Source organism: Lutjanus erythropterus, chromosome 24, assembly GCF_056507025.1.
Source record: "Lutjanus erythropterus isolate fLutEry1 chromosome 24, fLutEry1.hap2, whole genome shotgun sequence".
Classification (NCBI taxonomy): domain Eukaryota; kingdom Metazoa; phylum Chordata; class Actinopteri; order Lutjaniformes; family Lutjanidae; genus Lutjanus; species Lutjanus erythropterus.
The window spans coordinates 4,276,863-4,297,189 of NC_139340.1; the positions used below are offsets into that span (position 1 = coordinate 4,276,863).

General features: G+C 42.3%; 1 protein-coding gene across 2 annotated transcripts in view; it reads left to right on the forward strand.

Moving 5' to 3' along the window:
• The window catches only part of mbd5 (methyl-CpG binding domain protein 5), a 34,776-nt gene extending 14,715 nt beyond the window's left edge, over window positions 1-20,061 (forward strand). For both annotated transcript variants that reach the window (XM_084713838.1, XM_084713837.1), the window contains exons 4-10: window positions 4,423-4,594; window positions 5,209-7,602; window positions 14,053-14,273; window positions 14,883-16,010; window positions 17,937-18,010; window positions 18,416-18,491; window positions 18,586-20,061. In XM_084713838.1, coding sequence (XP_084569964.1) covers window positions 4,423-4,594; window positions 5,209-7,602; window positions 14,053-14,273; window positions 14,883-16,010; window positions 17,937-18,010; window positions 18,416-18,491; window positions 18,586-18,648 — 4,128 coding nt within the window. In that variant the 3' untranslated portion in view covers window positions 18,649-20,061. The remainder of the gene's footprint in view (window positions 1-4,422; window positions 4,595-5,208; window positions 7,603-14,052; window positions 14,274-14,882; window positions 16,011-17,936; window positions 18,011-18,415; window positions 18,492-18,585) is intronic.
• Window positions 20,062-20,327: the final 266 nt, after the last annotated feature.

Consider the following 20,327-nt stretch of genomic DNA (forward strand, 5'->3'; position numbering starts at 1 on the left):
CCTTGTATTAGCAGGTGGTGCTTGTGATTATTGTTTTTATAACAAGCTGTATTTGTCAGCTGATGACTATGAGGTAAGAAGTGAATAAAAAGGAAAGGAAGTGAAGCACTTGTCATCTCAAGCGTGTGGCAGCAGATGACATCAAACAGGATTTTGGTTTAGTTTGAGGAATCGTGTGTCTGATCCCGTCCCTGCTGTTTGGAGACGCATGTTGAAATGAAGTGAAACAATTCAAGATTTATTTATTTCTCTATAGCACATTTCCTCATAGTTTCAGGAGAAGTGAAAGCCAATGCCTTCTTTATTGTCCAGGGTTTTTTGACCACTCATTGTATCATTGAATTTCAATCAGTCCCATATGATCGATTGATCTATTAAAGGGGTAGTTCAGATGTTTTGAAGTGGGGTTGTATGAGGTAAATTACCCACTCAGTTCCCAAGCTTGGAGAAGCAGCACGGAAGCCGAGTGATGTGCTGCTGCGGACAAGGGCAGCAGCAAAACGTATTTTAACCACCTAAAAAAAATCTATATTAGTTTAAAGTTCCTATGTAACGGCCAGCTTATTGCTTATGTGCTGCTTCTGAAAAAAGCAGGGAGGCACTTGTTGCTGACATTGGTTGGCGTTTACAGTAGGGATGTTCCTGAGAACTGATTTCCCTGTCGACTCCATGGTCTTTTTAATGTAGACTAGTCTAACAGTAAGAAAACACTGGGAAAGCAGTTCAAATTGAGAACACTTTATTAATAGATAATGTTAAACACTGTCAAAAAAAAAATAATACGTGTGTTAAGAGCCATTTGAAGCTGCCTGTCAGTCTACAATCGACAAATCGTATTTTTAATGCTGCTGAAAGATGTGACATTTTGTGCTGTGCAATAGGAACATTGCACATGAACCTACAAGGTTGGGGAGATGTGCTGCCATCTGATGGGCATGTGGCCCCGATTAGTGGCAGGCAGCTGCATAACAGCTTAGCGGCAACAGTAATCTGGTATTGTACATGAATAAAATATTGATAAATACTTTAACTGACTAGTATTTCTGGTGTCGAGAAGCGAAGGTGGCAGTGTTTAATCTTGTCGTTGACTAATTTCTCACATCCCTAGTTTACAGAAGACAGTTGCACTTTGCCCCCCAACTGCGCCACTATGGGGATCCATGCATGTAATGCTAGGACATAGCGCAGTCTTGTTATCTGACTCTTTCCACGCTCAGAGTGAACATGTCTGGACCAGGACTGAACGCTGCCTCCAAGACCAACAGAGGCCAGTTCGCCAACAGGGAATAGGCTTAAGTACCGAGCAGCTTAGCTGTTGGAGGACATCAGAGGAGAAAATAAAATATTTCCTCCCTAAAATATGATCCAGTTTCACTCAAATCAGTGAATAAAGTTATGGAGTTGTGCCTTTGTACAGTGATAACCCCAGTAACACTCCCCTCTTGTGGAGCGTTACGGTAAATGGATATATTTTCTCTTCTGTGCTCCGCTGCATTGTAAGTGTGAAAGTGTTTTATTGAATGAAAATCTATTTACGCCCCTGAGTACTGGATGAGTCATCCACAGTTTCAAACTATGAAATATCATCAAAAATACCTGAGAATACATAGAAAACTATTTTACTGTAAATTTCGGGCCACATACTGGTGTATTAGTGACGTATAGACTAAAGCATATGTAATAAAAACACATTGATTTTGACTTCATGAGAACTTTGTGTACACTATATTTCTACTACTTCACCTTGCCATCAGGCAGACTTTTCCAATAACTTTGGAACCAACCAAACCAAACTTAACTTGCAAAAAACAGGAGTTGCCGGTCTAGTGTTGCCATGATCTGTTACTTCGTTTGTGTCAATGTGTTACTTCTGAGTTTTAAAGAAATCATTAGAGATTCACCTAAGTCACACAAAAACAGACCAAACTAACAGATCATCGCAGCAGTAGACCAGCAACTCCCGTGATCTGTGAAGTAAAATTACTGATTTTGCCAAAGGGAATTTGGTTTGTTTGGAGCAAGCAATATAGGGCTTATATAACTGTCAGAAAGCAGACTATATTGTAAATATAGTTCACTTGAACTGATATTGAGTTTTCTATTAGATGGGCCTTTTTTTAGGTAATAAGTTTAATAAGTTTTACTTTTAAAATGCCCTGACCACAGCAGGAGGTAATACACTTACTGTAGATAAATACCTCACACAACCCCACTTCAAATAATCCCTTTAAGTATTAAGTGAACACAAGTAGGAAAAAAATCACTTGACATTCCATAAGCCTCATACAATTTTAAGGCTAATTAATTTTAAACGTTTGATTACTTTTACAATAATTAAATGCTATTTGACAGTTTGTTCCATTTGTTAATTGCTTATAAAAATTGACTGGCGTCTGGAGCAGATGTTGTGACTCAGGAACTTTTCCCACTTCTCACAGATTTGCTGCAAGTCACTGAGAATGAGTGTTTGCTAAATAGCTCTTCAGAGTACATGATATTTTAATTCAGAGCAGACAATCAGTTCTTGACGTGCCCTGGCCTCAATATAGGACACATTACTTGTTTTGACATTCGTTACTGCGGTGAGGAAGGGGGGAAAGGGATGGAGGGAGGAAGTAAACAATGTCTGTGAGGAGGAAACTGTGCCACACCAGTCAAACCAAGGTGAAAACAACTTCTGACAGGCTATTGCTAAAGTGATGCTTTTGTTTTTGTTGAGATGGTCTTTTGATTATCAAAAAGTCACCCCTGTCAGCTTGAAAGGTAGCTTTAAAAAGTTTGTATGTTTGTCCTTCACGGAGTACGGTGGCTGCGGTCAGCTTGAATCAATGTCAGTTACAATTGTGGCCAGTTTTCATGATGGAAAACTGTATAAAACTGTCCAGAGAAAGCTCCTGCAGCATAATCCACCTCTCCACTCCCGTTCCATATGCTCAGCCTGCATGGAATGAATTCAAGCTGACCACTTCCTCCCGCTGATCTCTGTGAAGGACCGAACTACAAATGTCGGGGTGTTGCGAGGCGTCCACTGTATCACATTACATGCGGTAATCCGACCGATTATCCTTCTTGAAGCTAAATTTGTCCCCAACACACCATGTCTGTCGGAACAGGCTGATGTCGTCTCGCCTGGGAAAATGTTGACTTCTCCACTTTATTATTTATGTTTAGATAAAGCAGATGTAAACCCCTCAAACCAAAACATTCTCCTCACTCCGTTTTTCCACGTCCCCCTTAAATTGTCTCCTCTCAGCAGAAAATGATAACAAAAATGTCATGGTTTGAAACAGTTATTGATTTGACCCTGTTGTTCCCTACATATGTTCCACATTCTGTAACACTAAAGTGTAAACTAAGATTAGAGGTGCAACAATTAGTCCATTAATTGATTAGTTGTCAGATATTAAATTAATTACCAACTATTTTGACGTTTTTTTTAAGAAAACAGTCAATTGCCCAATCTTTTAAAATGAAAATGTAAAAATTGTTTGATTTGAGCTTCTTTTTGATTGTTTTATTTATGAAAAGTGTCAAAATTCTCTGATTTCAGCATCTTAAATGTGAATATTTTTCGGTTTCTTTACTCCTCTCTGACAGAGTAAACTGAGTATTTTATATGGGTAATATATATATGGGTTGTGGACAAAACAAGATATTTGAGGACATCACTTGGGAAATGCTGATCAACATTTGTCACCATTTTCTGATATTTAACAGATTTAACAGCCAATTAAGTAATCATAAATTGATCGACAGATTAATTGACAATAAACATAATCGCTAGTTGTAGTCCTAATGAAGATTTGATTCTTTTCTAATTCATTCTGAGATGTTCTGCCCATATAAAAATGATGGGATGTGACTCTAAGGTGCACAGGATCACCTCTGTCTCTTACATTTATCTGCAAATTTCAACTGTTTCCATCTTTCCTCATGTATTTTAATCATCCAAATGGATCATTTAAACAGTATCTTCTTATATCATTAAAGATTGTGAAAATCAAAATTACATATTTTTTTCTCTGGCTACGGGTGCTGTTTATCCATCCAAATAGTTTTGGTGTGAGTTACAGAGTTTTGGAGATATTGGCTGTAAAGATTTTTTATTTAAATAAAAATGATTTGGGCTTGAACTGTCCCTTTTTAAGGATATTTATGTGTTGATGTAGTCATGGTTTTAAAAACAAAATTGAACCTAAGGCAATTTTACTGTCCCTTGTCTTTCTTCTCTCTTGCTCCTACTTTCACTATGAAATAGATATTGTTTTTAAAAATTTCCATGTGAGCCCACATTAAATGCATTTCTCCTCAGCTGCTTATTATTCATGCAACATTTAATTCTTGTAGGAGCATCACCTGTTTGACCAAAAGTTAAAAAACACTTGCATGGGCAGCTGTGAATTTATCTATCTTTTTCCTCAGGTGTTCAACTTCGACCCAGGGGCAGCCGTCAAGCAGAGGACGGCGGAGGATGTGAAAGCAGATGAAGATGTCACCAAACTCTGCATTCACAAGAGGAAGCTTCTGGCTGTGGCCACACTGCACAAGAGCATGGAGACGCACCCACCTCTGACGCTCACCAGTCCAGGGGGAGGTACGAGTACATGTCAGTCCAGATGTTTTACTCAAAAATCCTGTGGATTTTTGCTGCTTGTACTCTGTACAACCTTAAGCTCTGTTTTTTATATTTTTCCTCTTAAAATAATACCACGCACCATAAGTTTGCACATGGTACAAGCAGTAAAAATGAACAGGATTAGATAAAAAGTTAAAACACATAAAACATAAAATGGATAAAACAAAACACTGGTCATAAGGAAATAACAGATAATGTTGAATAGGATAAAGCAAAATTGAATAAAAACAATAAAATAAAATGAATAAAATCAACCATTCTTCAATCAAAAGCCAGGCTGAAGAGGTAGCTGACCTCAGATCCTCAGTCAGACTGCGAAGCTGCATCACCACAGGTTTTAGTCCTGCACTTTGGAACAAGTAAAAGACTGGAGCCTGAGGATCTGAGGGACTGTACTGGTTCATACACTGTTAGCATTTGAGGCAGATATGCCAGTGCAAGACCATTAGGTGCTTAAAAAACAAGTAAAAGAATTTTAGAATCAATGCGGAAACTGACAGTCAACCACTGTAAGGACTTTAAAGGACTTGTTTGTATTGATTTAACTGAAATGTTCTTTGTTTGGTCTCAAGGTACGTCATCTGTGGTCACTGCGCATTCCACAACTCAACAAGCAATAAGGACTAAACCCCACGATGGCCTGCCCAACGCTGTCGGCCCAGACTGCAAGATTCCCTTCAAGATGATGATGGCAGCTGGACAGCAGCAGCAGCAGAGGCTGTACCCACCCCAGGAGATGGGTGGAGCCCAGCAGCCAGAGCTCTACTCTGGGTACCCCAGGCCCCAGAGGCTGGGCAGTGGGGAGCCGGGCCCCAAATCCCCTTACCGGGTTGGGTACGGAGGCATGCTGAGCCCACCTCCCTCCAGTGCTAAGCTGTATGGAGATGGCTCACAGTCTCCCAGTGCAGACACTCTCGGCAGCCCTGAGGGCTTTCCAAGGACCAATCCTTGTGGGTTTCCAGGAGCTGGCAGTCCCGGCTCAGCCTCCATCCACGGGAACACTAGGACGCCTCTTTCCCCACCCAGTGTTATGCTCCATGGCTCCCCTGTGGGCCAGCCATCCTGCGCCATGACAGGGAGGACTAGCACGCCCCTCTCTCCGACGGCCACTGCCAAAAGCCCTGTCATGAACATGAACATGCCCCGGGGGAACTTCCCTCCTGGTATAGATATGCCCCGTGCAGCATTTCACCATAAAACACAGCCCCCTGTGCACCCTGTACCGCCTCCTCCATCCATACCACCACCCTGTGCCCTTCAAAAAAGGCAGTTGACCTCTGAAAAAGATCCCTTAGGCATCCTGGACCCCATCCCCAACAAGCCAGTCAGCCAGCCCCCCACAAATGCCCCCAATCCCTCTAACTTCCAGCCTAACATCCACTCTCAGGTACCAATGATGAATGTAAACATCCCCCCTCCCGCCATCGTCCCCTTGCCAAGCAACTTACCTTTACCCACAGTGAAGCCTGGGCCTGTGGGGCATGGTGGCCATGTTCAAAGGACTCAACAGGGTGGTCCAGCTTCCTCCATGTCCCCCTCCCCTGTCACCTCCCCTGTCCACATGGCTGGGCCTGCCATCAGCAGAATGGAGGCCTCCCCTCATCGCTCGCGCTCGTCCTCCACCTCCTCTGACCACGGGAACTTTGCAATGCCCTCGGGGCACCAGGCCCCATGTGGCACCATGAAGGTCCCTCCTCGCTCTCCCAGGTCGGCCATGGGGTCTCCCAGGCCAGCCATGCCCTCCAGCCCCTCCACCAACAAAACTGACCCGCTCCACCAGTACAAAGACCCCCAGCTGCTGCCCGGGATGGGAAACTCGATCGGTTCCCAGCAGCAGCACAGCAACCCCATGTACTCGCCCACCTCTTCCTCCTCGTCATCCTCCTCTCTGGCGACCCCCAGCGCTTCCCAGAAGGGCCACCCAGGACTCCTGGGGATGCCCCTCAATCAGATCCTCAACCAACAGAACGCCGCTTCCTTCCCCGCCAGCAGTCTCTTGTCAGCCGCAGCCAAAGCACAGCTAGCAAATCAAAACAAACTCAGCGCTGCTGGCAACAGCACTGCTGGCATGGCTGGTGGTGCTGTTGGGATGGCAGGCATGGGGGCAGGTGGAGGAGGTAACGGAGGAGGAGGCGGTGGGCACCCCGGCTCTATGAGCGGCCCTCGAGGCATGGAAGGACACAGCACTTTAAACCCAATGCTCCCGCCAAACTCCACCATGCTGCTCAACACTCCGGAGGGCCAGAGCGGCCGGGCGGCGCTCAGAGACAAGCTCATGGCCCAGCAGAGGGACCCCATGCGTAAACGGAGGCAGTCTTCAGGCAGCGCCGCCGTAAACCATGACAATAGCAACAACATGGTCTACAACATGCTCAACAAACGAGGCATGGGAGGGCCACACATGCCAGGGCCCAGTGCCACAGAGCAGCTGCGGAAAGTGGGCCGACTTGGAAACCTACCCCCAAACACCTCCATGGCTCAGCTCCTCCAGTCCATGAGCTGCCAGAGCTCCCACAACCTGGCCGGGAGCAGCCATCGTGGGCCTGGACCCCAAGGAGCTGCACAGCTGCATTACAACGACAGCACAGGGATGGTCCCAGGTGGCCCTCAGCAGAACCTCCTGGCTCAGCAGAGGCTGCGGGGTCCAGGAGACGCCATGCAGCACTGCCAGAACATGGACGCCTCTGGGGGCCACCTGAGCTCTCGTCCAGGCCAGTTCCCCGACATGATGGCCCAGATGCAGGCCTCCTCCATGAGTAACTGTGGGCCCATGGGTCCCGGAGGTGGACCGGTGGGTCCTGATGGCATGCCACTGGTACGCCCCAACACTAACCCCCCACCGCTGTCCCACCCGGGCCCTCACCCCTCACAGCAGAACCTCCTTCACGGTATGGGGCGGACTAACATGGTGGTGATGCCACATGGAGGTGGTGATGGAGGCTGTACGCAGAACATCTCTGATACAGGTGAGACATCAGCACCACACTACATCAGTTCTGACAGGGTTTGAGACAAAGGTGGCAAAGGCTGGAGAACATGTGTGGCTGTGCACCTAAGTGAAAATACTCACAAAAGTTCATAATCTGAGAAGAAAGTGCTGCATGACCCCAGCTGATGTGACGTGCTCCTTCGTGAGGCAGGTAAAAGTACAAAAACACAAGATCCAAGTTTTGCTTTATATAGAGACAGACAATTTTATCCTGTGGTTGTCTGCCATAGGTAAAAAACTAAGGCACTCTGTCTTCTGGTGAGATGAAACTATAAATTTATTCTTCAAACAAAGACTAAATTAATTACATGTAAGCAATCAAAATAGGTCTTCTTCATGAGATCAACCTAGTATACGTACGGGCAAAGTTTTCAACAAAGGCACTGGTCAGTAATATGAAGGCAGCCTGCCTTCGACTGCCAGGGAAACTACTTGAAAACTGTAGATTACCAGACTACCAGCTGCTTTAGAATAATGAAAATATTATATATATATAATAATGAAATACATCTTCACCCCTCTTACTCACTCAAATTAGTTTGTCAAACTAAAACTACCTTCAGAAATAGTTCAACTATATCCAAACTACATCACAGGAAGTTATCACAGTCTGAATTTGGTCTTATGTTGTCACATGGAGTTATAACTGAACTGACACTGAGTAAAGTGTAGGTGTGTTTGATTTATGGACCAGGGCAGGCCAGTCCTCACTTAGACAACCCCATGGTGTGTTCTAAGAGGAGGATAGGGAGCATATGTTGAGGTGCACAAACCACAGATGATTTTAATCAGATAGCAGATGATGAGCTGTGGTATTATGTCATATTTTTTTAACAAAAAATGTTATTATAATACATAGGTAGTTTATCATGAAACTACATGACCCAGAGTAGTTAACTAATGTAATTATGTCCTATGTAGATGGGGTTAAGATGCGGTGTAAAATGCTGTCACTATAAACATAAATATCAGTCATCTTATCAGGAAATTAGGATGAATTACCTTTTAGCAAAATTACCTTAACCATCATTTTATGATGTATAGTGCTGATTTGGTAATGTGTTTGATTTTCAATAGTTTACTCACTGTATGTACATAAATTGCTAAATGCTTCAATTTTGAGGCATTTATATCTTGAACATAACAATAAAATCTGTTATTATTTAATTTAGGGAAATTGAATTATTGTCTCCATTTCTGACATTTGCGGTTCATGGCTAAAATAATTCCAGTTATTTTAATAATGAGAGCTTGACAGTGATTACAGTGGAGATATAAAAAGCTAAACCCTACTAGCGCTTGGCAGCTACTTTAATAATCCCGCTAGTTCTATTTACAAAAATCCTGAAAATAATAATAATTATGAGGTGACATTTCAAGACATCTGACGCGACACAAACTGAGCGACAACAGTCCACAGTGACCTCCCTGTGGCTGTGTGATGGTGTTGATATCCTGTGCAGCTAATGAGTGTACGTCCCCCTCCCTTCCTTGTGATAAGCTAATGGTTGGATGAAGATGTGGTTTCTATGGTTATGAGTGAACTAAAACCAAAGGATTTAGGTGATAGGCCCCGAGCCTAGACAGTCGGGCTCCTCCAGTATCTCTGAGCTAATGAGCAGGCCCCTCATCTTTGGAAGCTCGGCTAATTGTCAGTCAGCCAGTGTTTCTCTTTGTTTTATTTGTATGCTAGCATCAGTCAATGGTGTAAGAAGATGGAAATGGGATCTGGATCACGCTTTAAGGGAAACAGCCCAGATAGGGCGCTCTAAAGAGCTTCTCCCAGCTAGCTGGTCGCTATAGTAACGATAGACCCTGAATAGAGACCAGAGTGAAGCCTTTGATGAGGGTTTAGGCCTGTGTGTGTGTTTGAATGACTGTGTGTGCATGTCTGTGACTACTTGTGCATTACAGTGTGTGTGCTTCTGTTTATTTGTGTGCATGTGAATGACTTTGTGTGTGACTGTATGTTTTTTTTTTTGTGTGAGTGTGTGTGTGTGTGTGTGTGTGTTTGTGCGCGTTCATGTTAGCGTTTGTTTTGAAAGCACTGAAAAGGCCTAGATCTTGTTTTTTTGCCTGCTGTGGGACTGGGCTATGAGTTTATGTATTCATTGTGCGTCTGTGTGTCCTCGTATGGTTTATAATGGAGATATCACCAAGGTCTGCTGCAGGCCACCTGTTCTTATCACCAGGTGCCCTGTTATTCTGTATTTTTCCTCCGTCAAGTCATTGAAATTCAGGTGGTCCTCTGCGGGTCAGGAGGTAGCCTATGAGGTTTGTCACTAGTCCTGTAGGGATGGAAGGAAAACAGTTGTTATGAACTGCAGTTTTGACATTTACAATGTTGATATCCTCATAGTCACTCCAGAAACAGTAATTTAACCAGCATATTTGAAGCATGTAGTTTTTTTTCTGTGTGCAAAGTGGATGTTGATGTCTGACTAGAGACAATCAAGTTTTTGAGCCTCAATGCTTGTGACAGCGGTGGCCAGAGGCATCATGTTTTCTGGTTGTTACTTTCTTGTGAACGCCTTGTAAATTTCTTCAAATTTGGCATAAACATCCAACACTCAAAGATTAACTGATTAGATTTTGGTGGTCAAAGGTCAAAGTCACTGTGACCTCACATCCAGCCCTATTCTTGCAAATGTGATATCTCAGGCACACGTGTACAGAATTTCTTCAGATTCAGCACAAATGTCCACTTGGACTCAAAGATGAACTGTTAAGATTTTGGTGGTCAAACTTAAATGTTGACCCATGTCCATCCCATTCTGATGAATGCAATATTTCAGGAATACGTGGATGGAATTTCTTCATATTTTGTGCAAAGGTCCACTTTTATTCAAGGATGAACTAATTGGATTTTGTAGGTCAAGGATTTAGGTCACTGTGGTCTCATGCCCATCCCATTTTTGTGAATGCAATAGCTCAAGAACACCTTGGTGAAATTTCTTCAAATGTTGCACAAACATCCACTTGAACTCGTGGATGAACTGAATAGATTTTGGTGGTCAAAGTTAACTGTGGCCTTGTGTCTGTCCCATTTTTGTGAATGCAGTATTTCAGGAGAATTTGTACGGATCTGCTTGGGAAACACCTGTGATGTAAAACTAAAAACATGCATTAACAGAATAATGTCACACTGGTCACCTGCTTACTTTTAATCCAAGCTGTGGCCTTAATTTAGACTTTTATTTTAAAGAATGAAAGAAAGCTTGATGTGGCTGAAGCTGTTTGTAGCCATGGCAAGTTATATAATTTCTCATGATAATTGAACCAACATGCAGGAACGTCTGACTCAACACCATATGGAGTTTAACTCTGCAACCTGTTGCCTCCTCCTGTTGCTGATTCCTGTTATTATTATTCATGGGTTTCGTCTATTTTTCTAACAAATTTTACCAGCTAATTCCTTTTGAGCCTTGGACCTTGTTACTGCTAAACTGACAATATTGGCCTGGTTGTGGTTGAGACAAACATGTGGGCCCTGTTGTGTGTTGATAATCTGATAAGTGTTTGTCACTTTCAAGTTGAAACACCAACCATCTGCTTCTTACAATCTCACAGTTGTGAAGATTGCCCACTTGTCTCCATTTCATATGAGCTTATTGCTTGTCTTTTTCCAGCATGACTTCGGACACAAAGTGAAGCTTAAAGCAACCATGCAGAGTTATCAATGACTATATTTACATGCAGTATCATTTTCCACTGAACAGGTTGTAAGGCTGGTTGTTGAGCTACACAAAAGAAAAGTCCATATTTCTGGTTGGAAGGAGAAACACGCCTTTTTTTAAACATCACAAAAGTCTTTTTGGATATGCACAAATATCACAACACCAGCCTTTTCAAGAAGGTAGTTGAACAAATGAAAGAGGGAGGCTGTGTTTGCTCAGGCAAACAAGTCCGGCACTGGTGACAAACTTTGGAAACAAAAATCTTTTTAATACTGAGAAGCAAAATGGCCTCATCCATTCCATTTTTCCATAATCGGGGGATGCAAGGCTGCATGTAAACAGGAAAAAAGTAATATTGATTTAAATTTGCTATGTAAACACAACTTTCTTTTTTAAATAAAACAAAAAAAACAGAATATTTTGAGCATCGTATTTGAAATACGATACAGCGATTGTAGACTGTGATTAACAGCTTTAAATGGCTCTTAATACACACAATATTTTTCTCGGGCAGTGTTTAGCATTATTTCTTAATAAAATGTGCTCAGTTTAAATGCTTTCTGAGTGTTTTCTTACTGTTTGACTAGTCAACTAATCAAAATAAAATTTTGCATTTAATCTACAGGGAAATTGGTATATGTGTGTGTGTGTGTGTGTGTGTGTGTGTGTGTGTGTGTGTGTGTGTGTGTGTGTGTGTGTGTGTGTGTAAGAAGAATTAGAAGCCCCTGTCATCAAAATATTGTTCTGCAGTGCCTCTAGTGGTCCAGAACTTATCAATGTTTCTGAAAAGAAAAAAGAAACCCAATGGTAATCTCATAGCCTTGCACCACTGTCAAGGGGCCCTGGTGACACAAGCACATAAGCACTCACAGACTCCTGGGATAACAGAATATTCTGTCACCAAATGGCAGATGTTATGCCTCTGTAGATTTTCACATACTTGAAGCTAATTTGGATGACATGTTGGAGATCTTAAGAGCACTGAAAGCTCTTTGAAAGTGGCCTCGTCAGTGGCTTTTTAGCATTAGCCTCCAACCATCTGTTTCTAGACAGCTAGCGAGCTCCCCCTCCACTTCTGCCATCAACAAATACCCCAAAGTTCATTGTAAACCCCCCCCCCAGACCTCCTGCCACCCAGCTGACCGCCCCCCCATCCCCCAGCAGGCTAAAATCACACCACCCGACCCTCGTAACCCCCCTTCATCCACCCGCCCGACTCCCCCAACAAGCTTCCTGGCAGTGGACAGCACCACCAATCATCACTCGGTTCCCATGGCAACCTCCCCCGGCAACAGCCGTCACTATATCATAGCAGTAGCGGAGGATGTGGGGTGGACGGGGGAGGGGGCTGGCCGAGTCGCGGCTCTCAGTGTTGGAGAGGAGAGAGGAGGGGAAGAAAGAAAAGAGGAGAGAGAGAAAAAAATGGAAAGCACACACAGCTGCCCTTCAGCTACGTAGCATCGCACCAGCTGCTCCAGTCGCCACTCATACACACACACACACACACACACACACAGCGTTAGGCCTCGGAGATTCTGTACTCGCTCTGGCTTTGTCTGCATAACATTGCTGCTGGGCTTTCTCTTCATTCATTGATACATCTGTGGCCTTGATATATGTTGTTCATGTTCTGTCCTTGTGCGCTTTGCTAACAGGTCTGTCTGCACCGCATCTGTCAGCATGTCCGTCTGTTAGTTTTAAATGTGCAACAGATTGTTAATGTGCAACTTTTTCTTCAGATCATAAAGTCTCTGAGATATACTTGGCCAGCTTTGACATTCGTTTTCTGGTAAAAACAGTAATATAAATTCCACTTAATTGCTCTACAGAGAGGAGTATTGTACAGACTTCTGGTACTGGAGAAAAATACAATGATATCAGTTTAGAGAATTATCATAACTGTTGTAAAATGTGTCTCTGAAAGTTGTAATTGTTGAATATTGCATTCACATTCTGGGAAGTAGATTCTGGCAAAAACTTGGGTCCAGATAGTTTACTATAGTATCCCATGTATTGAATTCATTGGAGCTATACAGCCAAATAGATCTGCTTCCACACAATCTTTCTAAAATTTTTGCATTTTTAATTTGGGAATGTGCATAATTAGTCAACAGAATATGGTACAAAGACAAGGGATTTAAGAAAATATTGGAAATATGGTGTATCCACTGTCGCCAGATTGGTCATTGTACAAAATCTGCCCAGAATGATGAAAAACTGCCCAAATATTATGAATTCATTAACAACAGCAATAACATTGTGATTCATCGCAATTTTTCAATATGACATAATATTGAAATAGCAATTTAAGTATTCACAAGTGGAAAAAATAGATTACGAGGTACGATGCAACTGTAAAATATTTTCCTTTTCTACCCTCTGCCTTTTAAAATAAAGGAAAAAATAAAGGGACAGCTCAAATAAGAAAAGGAATAGATTTGATCTAAATTGGTCAACTGCAGCAAGACTTGAGAGTATGCTAAATTAAATTGTACCCTCTACATCCTAACGCATGAAGATGGAGAAAGAAGTCCAAGCAATCCCATGCTGTCAAAAAGCCAAACAAATAATGCTGCTGTAATGTTGCAAGAAGTTTCTGTTATAATGGAAGTACAGAATTGATAACCAAAGTTCCCTTCTCATCAGAATGAATAAAAATTATTAATTATATATTCTGATACTGTATCGTGATGTTATGATACACGCAAAGATTCATTTGACTCATATTTTATGTCCCATTGGTTTTGCAGGAAACCCGTCATCCCTCGGCTGTGGTATGGGCGGCCTGCAGCCACACGTCAACGCCGGCGGAGGCCAGATGTACCAGCAGCAGGTCCACCAGGGCATGCAGCAGGGCGTGGCCTCCCACCCAGCCTACCAGGGACAGCAGCACTTCTCTGACAACCCACCGTACACAGACAACAACAACACCAACGCCGGCTCCATGGCCTGCCTCTACCAGAACTACCAGGTGACAGGATGATATTCTGATCGCTGATGTTTTTCTGTAAAACACCATTTCTGCCAGCGAAATAAAAAAAATATCCCATTATGGTTTTATCTTACAGTCACAACTTTTTATCTCAAAGTTCCAACTTTTAACTCAAAATTTTTGCTTTGTATCTTAAGGTTGACTTTTTATCTTATGGTTGTTATCACATAATTTAAACTTTTCTTATCTTACAATTGACTTTTTATTCACATTCTCTCATATTTGATTTTGTGGCAATTGACTTAATTGACTTATTTCATAATTATGACTTTTGAATGCATAATTTACTTTTTTTCTCATAATTATGACTTTTGAACCCATAATTTCAATGTCTTTTTTAAATCTCATAGTTCCTATATCTTATATAAGATATATATCATCTCATAATTGACTCTTTAATCTCATCATTTCAGCTTCTATCTCTATATTTATGACTTTTTATCTCATGATTTTGATGTTTTTCTGTCATAGTTATGACTTAACATGGGGATATTTATTTTTTTTTACTTGAGGAAATGGGCTTCCACACATTTCAAATACATTTTTCAGAAACATTTTTCGTCATGTTCTGACCTTCTCTTCCTACAGCCGGGGATGTTGTCACATCCACAGTTCGGGGAGGGGCAGCAGCCCCAGGGTGACGGGCTTCCAGCGGGCTCTGACAGGGGCCCTGGTGGAGGCCCGGAGTCGGTGGACGCCATCTACAGAGCCGTGGTGGACGCCGCCAGCAAGGGCATGCACGTGACGATAACCACCACAGTGAGCGGGACCACACAGGCGAGTCCGGTCCCCGCCCTCAGCGCCATGAGTGCCTTCACTGCTTCAATAGGGGAGCCTGTCAACCTCCCTAAAGCAGTTAGCACAGTTCTGCACGGCCACCAGGAGGGGGAGGCGTTATCGCAGCAGGCCAGGCCACGGCAAGCGAGGCTGGGGCGAGGTCAGAAGAACATGGATCCAGGGAAGAGCACTCCTGAAAGCCACGAGACCGCCAATGACTACTTCCGCTCTCCTGGACGTGGCACTCCCAGGGGGCAGTGGGACGGGGAGGCGCAACACGGGGGAGGCTTCGACGCTCACAGCAACAACAGCGCCTGGGGTGGCGAGGAGTTTCTGGAGTGCTCCACCCAAGTAAGGAGTAGTCCGTGCATGGAGCGACCCGCCAGCCTGGCCCCTGCACCGCCCTGCCCCACTGAGGGGTCCAACGACCACGGCCTGGCCATGGCGCACGATAAGGCCTTCCTCGACGACAGCTACCGCTTCAACAACTGCAACCGGACACCTGCCAACTACAAGGAGCGTCTGGAGCAAACGGTGGAGCGCTGCGCCCACATCAACGGCGCCACTCCTCACTTTAACACCCGCGGTTACGGGGAGGTCCTGGGCCCCCCACGGCAGGAGCTGACGGGGGACGACCAGTCGCCCAGCTCCTCCACCAGCCTGGAGGGGCCACTGGCCACAGCCAAAGACTACAGCCACTACAACGGCCACTTCAACGGCATGGCGCCCAGCCCCTCGGACACAAAGAGCCTGAGCAGCGAGGAGGATCTTCGGCAGCCGGACTCGCCCTCCTCAGAGCTGCTGCACTACCGCTCCAGGACCTTCAACATGGGAGAGCTGGTGTGGGGCCAGCTGAAGGGCTTCCCGCCCTGGCCTGCCAAGCTGGCCGGGGACGAACAAGTGCACAGCGCTGCTATGCAGCTGCGGGAGCAGGCCAAGGTGAGAGACCCGTCTGTGACCACCTGTCAGTATTTTACCAGCCAACTTGGATTTTCACACAAGATGAGACTGCAGCGAGTGGTACAGTAGAGTTAGACTCACCACACAGGAATGTTCTCTATAAAGACAGAGTGGAAATTTGTAGAGTCTGGTGCACTGTCCATTTTGACAAGATTTTAAAATTTAGTGAAAATTGTAGTTAGGTAAAGTCACATTTTAGTCCTTTGATTTTGTTTTAGTCCAGATTTAGCCAGTGTTAAGTTTTAATTTTCTCATTTCACACAGTTGAGAAATGATGATGTTGTAATAATTGATTTTGCTGAAAGGTATTTATCCTGGCTGTAAAAATTCCAATTAGAAGTAACCATACCTTGAACTGTGTTTAGTCACACAGGTTGAGAATGTGTTATTGACACACACTTTTACATCATATAGAAATTACTCATTATTGGTTATCAGACACTGATCATGTTTATTACCTGATAAAACTACATGTAGTACTGAGGTCTTTTGCTCAATTTGATGTGATGTGTCACTCAGTTGAACTCTATTGACAGATTTTGTGGAAAGTTGATCATATTTTATGGAGGAAATATTTTCTGTTTTTCTCTCCAATGTCCTCCAACTGCTCTGCCTCAACTCTCTGTGGTTTATAGAGTTTCTTGATGGACAAAGTTTTAGTTGTTGTTTAGCCAGTAATTGTTAGTTAGCTCCATGCCTCTGGCTGCACTGGAAGCTCAAACATCAGTCAGAGTGTACAGCTAACTAGCAGTAGCAGTCAGCTACATTAACAACAAGTAAAAATACCTGTCCATCAGAAACTGATCACAGAGAGCTGGGCAGCAGAAGGACATTGAAGGGAAAACAGCAAATATAAAACTCTTGTACAACTGAAAAGTGCTTTATGAGCGAGCTGCGCCTTGAGCAAATGACTATATAAATAAATCCCTACATGCCAACGTCTGCTGGTCACAGCAAAGTTGTTGAAAGTAGAAAAAAACCCTTATATGGTGCCTTTAGAGCAGTCTGAAGCCTGAACATTTTGCTCACAGGAATTACTTTTACATATGTATACCTCATGATTTGAAACTTTGGCCACATTTAATGTAAACATCCAACATTGTAACATTATACATGTGTCAGAAAATAAGAAAAAGCATAGTAGGTCCCCTTTAAATTTAACATGTTAACAGAGAAATGCACTGCACCGTGAAACCATACATAATTTTTATTCTCACATTAAATTTAGTCCCAAAAGGGAATTAACATACATATTATGGAATCAGTCACTGTACATAACTGTTATTTACCTTGGCAGACACTGCAGGACAGTGACTTTCCACTTTAACCCACAGGTCGTTTCTCCTCTTTCTTATCTATCTTCCCATCTAAAAGGCTGCTGAGGCACATACTTTTTAAAGTAGCTAGGTTTGTTAGTTCTTTGAGGTGGTTGATAATTCTAATATAACTTAAGTTTTCTGACTGACAATTTCACCTTTTCTTTTTTTTTTTTTTCTCATTTATGTCATCACAATTTAGTCATGAAATTAAAGGACATCAACAAAGTTAACACTGGTCTTGTGTTTTCCAGTCTAAGATTGATGCTTGCCAGAAAGTCAAGGAGACAGAATAAGTTGTATTTAATTGTAACTGTAAGTTTTCCTCTGATGTAAACTTGTTATTGCAGCACTGAGAAGTCAGAAGGAAACAAGCTTTTTGTCCACTGTCCATTGTGGCAGATGGATTCAAAACTGCTCCACTCACATCATTTTACCTGCCAAATCAGGATTTCAGAATAGAAGAGGTCCTACAGCTGATGTCTGCCAAATTAACTGGTAGACAGAACAGCAAATTCAACATGATTTTCTCAATCTGCTACCAAACAGCCCTGAATGTACTGAGATGTTTTCTCTTGTATGCACACAGGTAGAGCCAGAGAAGCTAAAAACACTAACTCACGACTTAGAGGCACTTGACCGAGCTGCCAAAAGAGGCCTGAAGTAAGTAAACCTGTCCACCGTGTTGTTGGTGCAGTAAATAAGATGATGACAGGTCTGTGATTTATGCAGTATTTTGAATATGCTGAAAGACAGATTGCAACTTATATCTGAGTCAGATGTTTACATGGTTTTAGTCTGGCTCTTTTTTTCCTTCATTGTAAGTCACAACCTTAGTTACTGCTGCTAAGCTTTCCAGTTTAGCGTGGCGCACGGACAGTGGATTTGAAATTTGTGGTAATTCTTGCAACCATTAACCTGGTGATGTGTTGTGGTTTTCTGAGTAATGGTGCATGTAAACATAGTCAGTGTCGTGGTCCCTGTAGCAACCAAATGTCCGAGAGCAAACAAGCAGTTCAATCCATATCTGACTGTTTAAATGTAAATAATATAAATGTCGTCCAACAGACAGGGGAAACTGAATAATCACTTGGAAGCTGCTATCCACGAGGCCATGAGTGAGCTGGATAAGATGTCGGGCACAGTGAGTGTTTACGTCCTTTTCTCCTCATGAAGTGTTGCTTCAACTCCGTCATCCTGTCACTCGTCACCATAATGTCTCTGTCTGTCTCCATCAGATCCCGTCGAGGGATCGTCAGGTGAAGCTCCCCAAGCCTAAGAGGAGGAAGATATCCAGATAACATTGAATGTGTCGGCCAGAGAACGTCCTCAAAGCCTTTCGGAGACTTCGTCCGTTCAGCCTTGATGCGATCTGAGCTCTCTAACAGGTGCTACACATGGACTTTCAGTGGTACATCGATGTTCCATGATATATCAACTTGACTTAATGACTGACCACAGAAGGTGCTGGAAATTCCAATCACCAATACAGTTTTAACTGTAGAAACAAAAAAAAAACAGAAAAAATAGAGAAAAACATCAAAAACGGTTGCAATTTGTCTACAGCTCACTGAATTAACTATTTTTTTTTAGTATAAGATAGTAAAACAAACAAAAAAAAAAGCTACAAGCATTACCTTACATATTTAAGAAAAATAGACAGTCCAAATATTTCTGATACATTTTCAATATGTATATAGATAATCCTGAAATTTCATGCTATTAAGAATTGTATGTAAATATTGTACAATGTCATGTACAAGCATACCTAATGCACATTTTATCTTTTATTGTACAAAAACAAAGCAGAAGTGTACCAATGTCTTGGTTTCTATTCAGAAATGCGGTTGCATACGGCCGCATGCATAGGATAAATAAGAATACAGCCTAAAGCTTTTATATGATGAACTGTAAGACGTGCTGTTTTTTTCTTTTTGTTTTCTTTTTGTAAGGGAACAGCAGTGGAACAGGCATGAGTTTATGAGTTCTCCATTACGAAAGTCACTTCACACCAGTCAAGTGTTTATTTGTATTGGAACAAAAAAGATTTAAAAAAAAAAACAACAAAAAAAAACCCAGAATGAACTTTACCAGCAGAAAGTGTTCAATGTTCCCCAAAGCATGGTGGGAAATAATAACGACTGACCGGCCGGACGAGTGTTGGTAAACTTTCATCTGCTCCACCAGGAGAATCGTGATATCTGGAGATTCAGTGTCGGGATAAAAACGTTTGATGAGCAGGTGATATTTTTTTTGAGGGTTTACCGATCATCGTAACTGGCAGACAAAAGGAAGTTGGTTACCTGCCGATTTCAGAAGGAAAAATCCACCTTTTTACACCGTTTAGTGGCATTTTGTGTTCTTTTTCAGGAGTTTTGTTTAAAAAAAAAAAAGTAATAATAATTTGCATTTTTGTGTGAACTAGATGTTATGGATTTCCAGGATTTCTACAACAGGGAAAATTTGACACAACACTGAGTGCATGAAATCTTAGATTTTTATTAAAAGATAAATATAACGAGGCTGTAACATGACGAGAAACGCTTCTTTTCGAAACATTAAATTTTTCGTGGTAGATGAGGTTTTAAAACATAACTAAATGATCTAATTTACTAATCTTATGAATTAAGTAAGCTTAATATTGTCATATTGTCAGAGAAAGCTTAGTTAGTGCCTCTTTATTGACATTGTGGAAAATTAGTATTTAAACCATTTCACATGTTCAGTATCAATAAATCAATATACTCAGACTTTTTAACTCCCAGCGAAGGTTCAGGAGGACCTGACAGAAAGAAATGAAGCAAGTATTTTGATAATCAATTAATTGTTTGTAATGTTTCAAGCAAAAACAAATATGTAATATTCTCAAATGTGAAAATTTGCAGCATTTTTCTGTTTTATAAACATTTTTTTTTTGCCATTTCAAAGACTAAATCCATCAAAAAATAATCACCTGATTAAAGGAGCAGTATGTAACAAC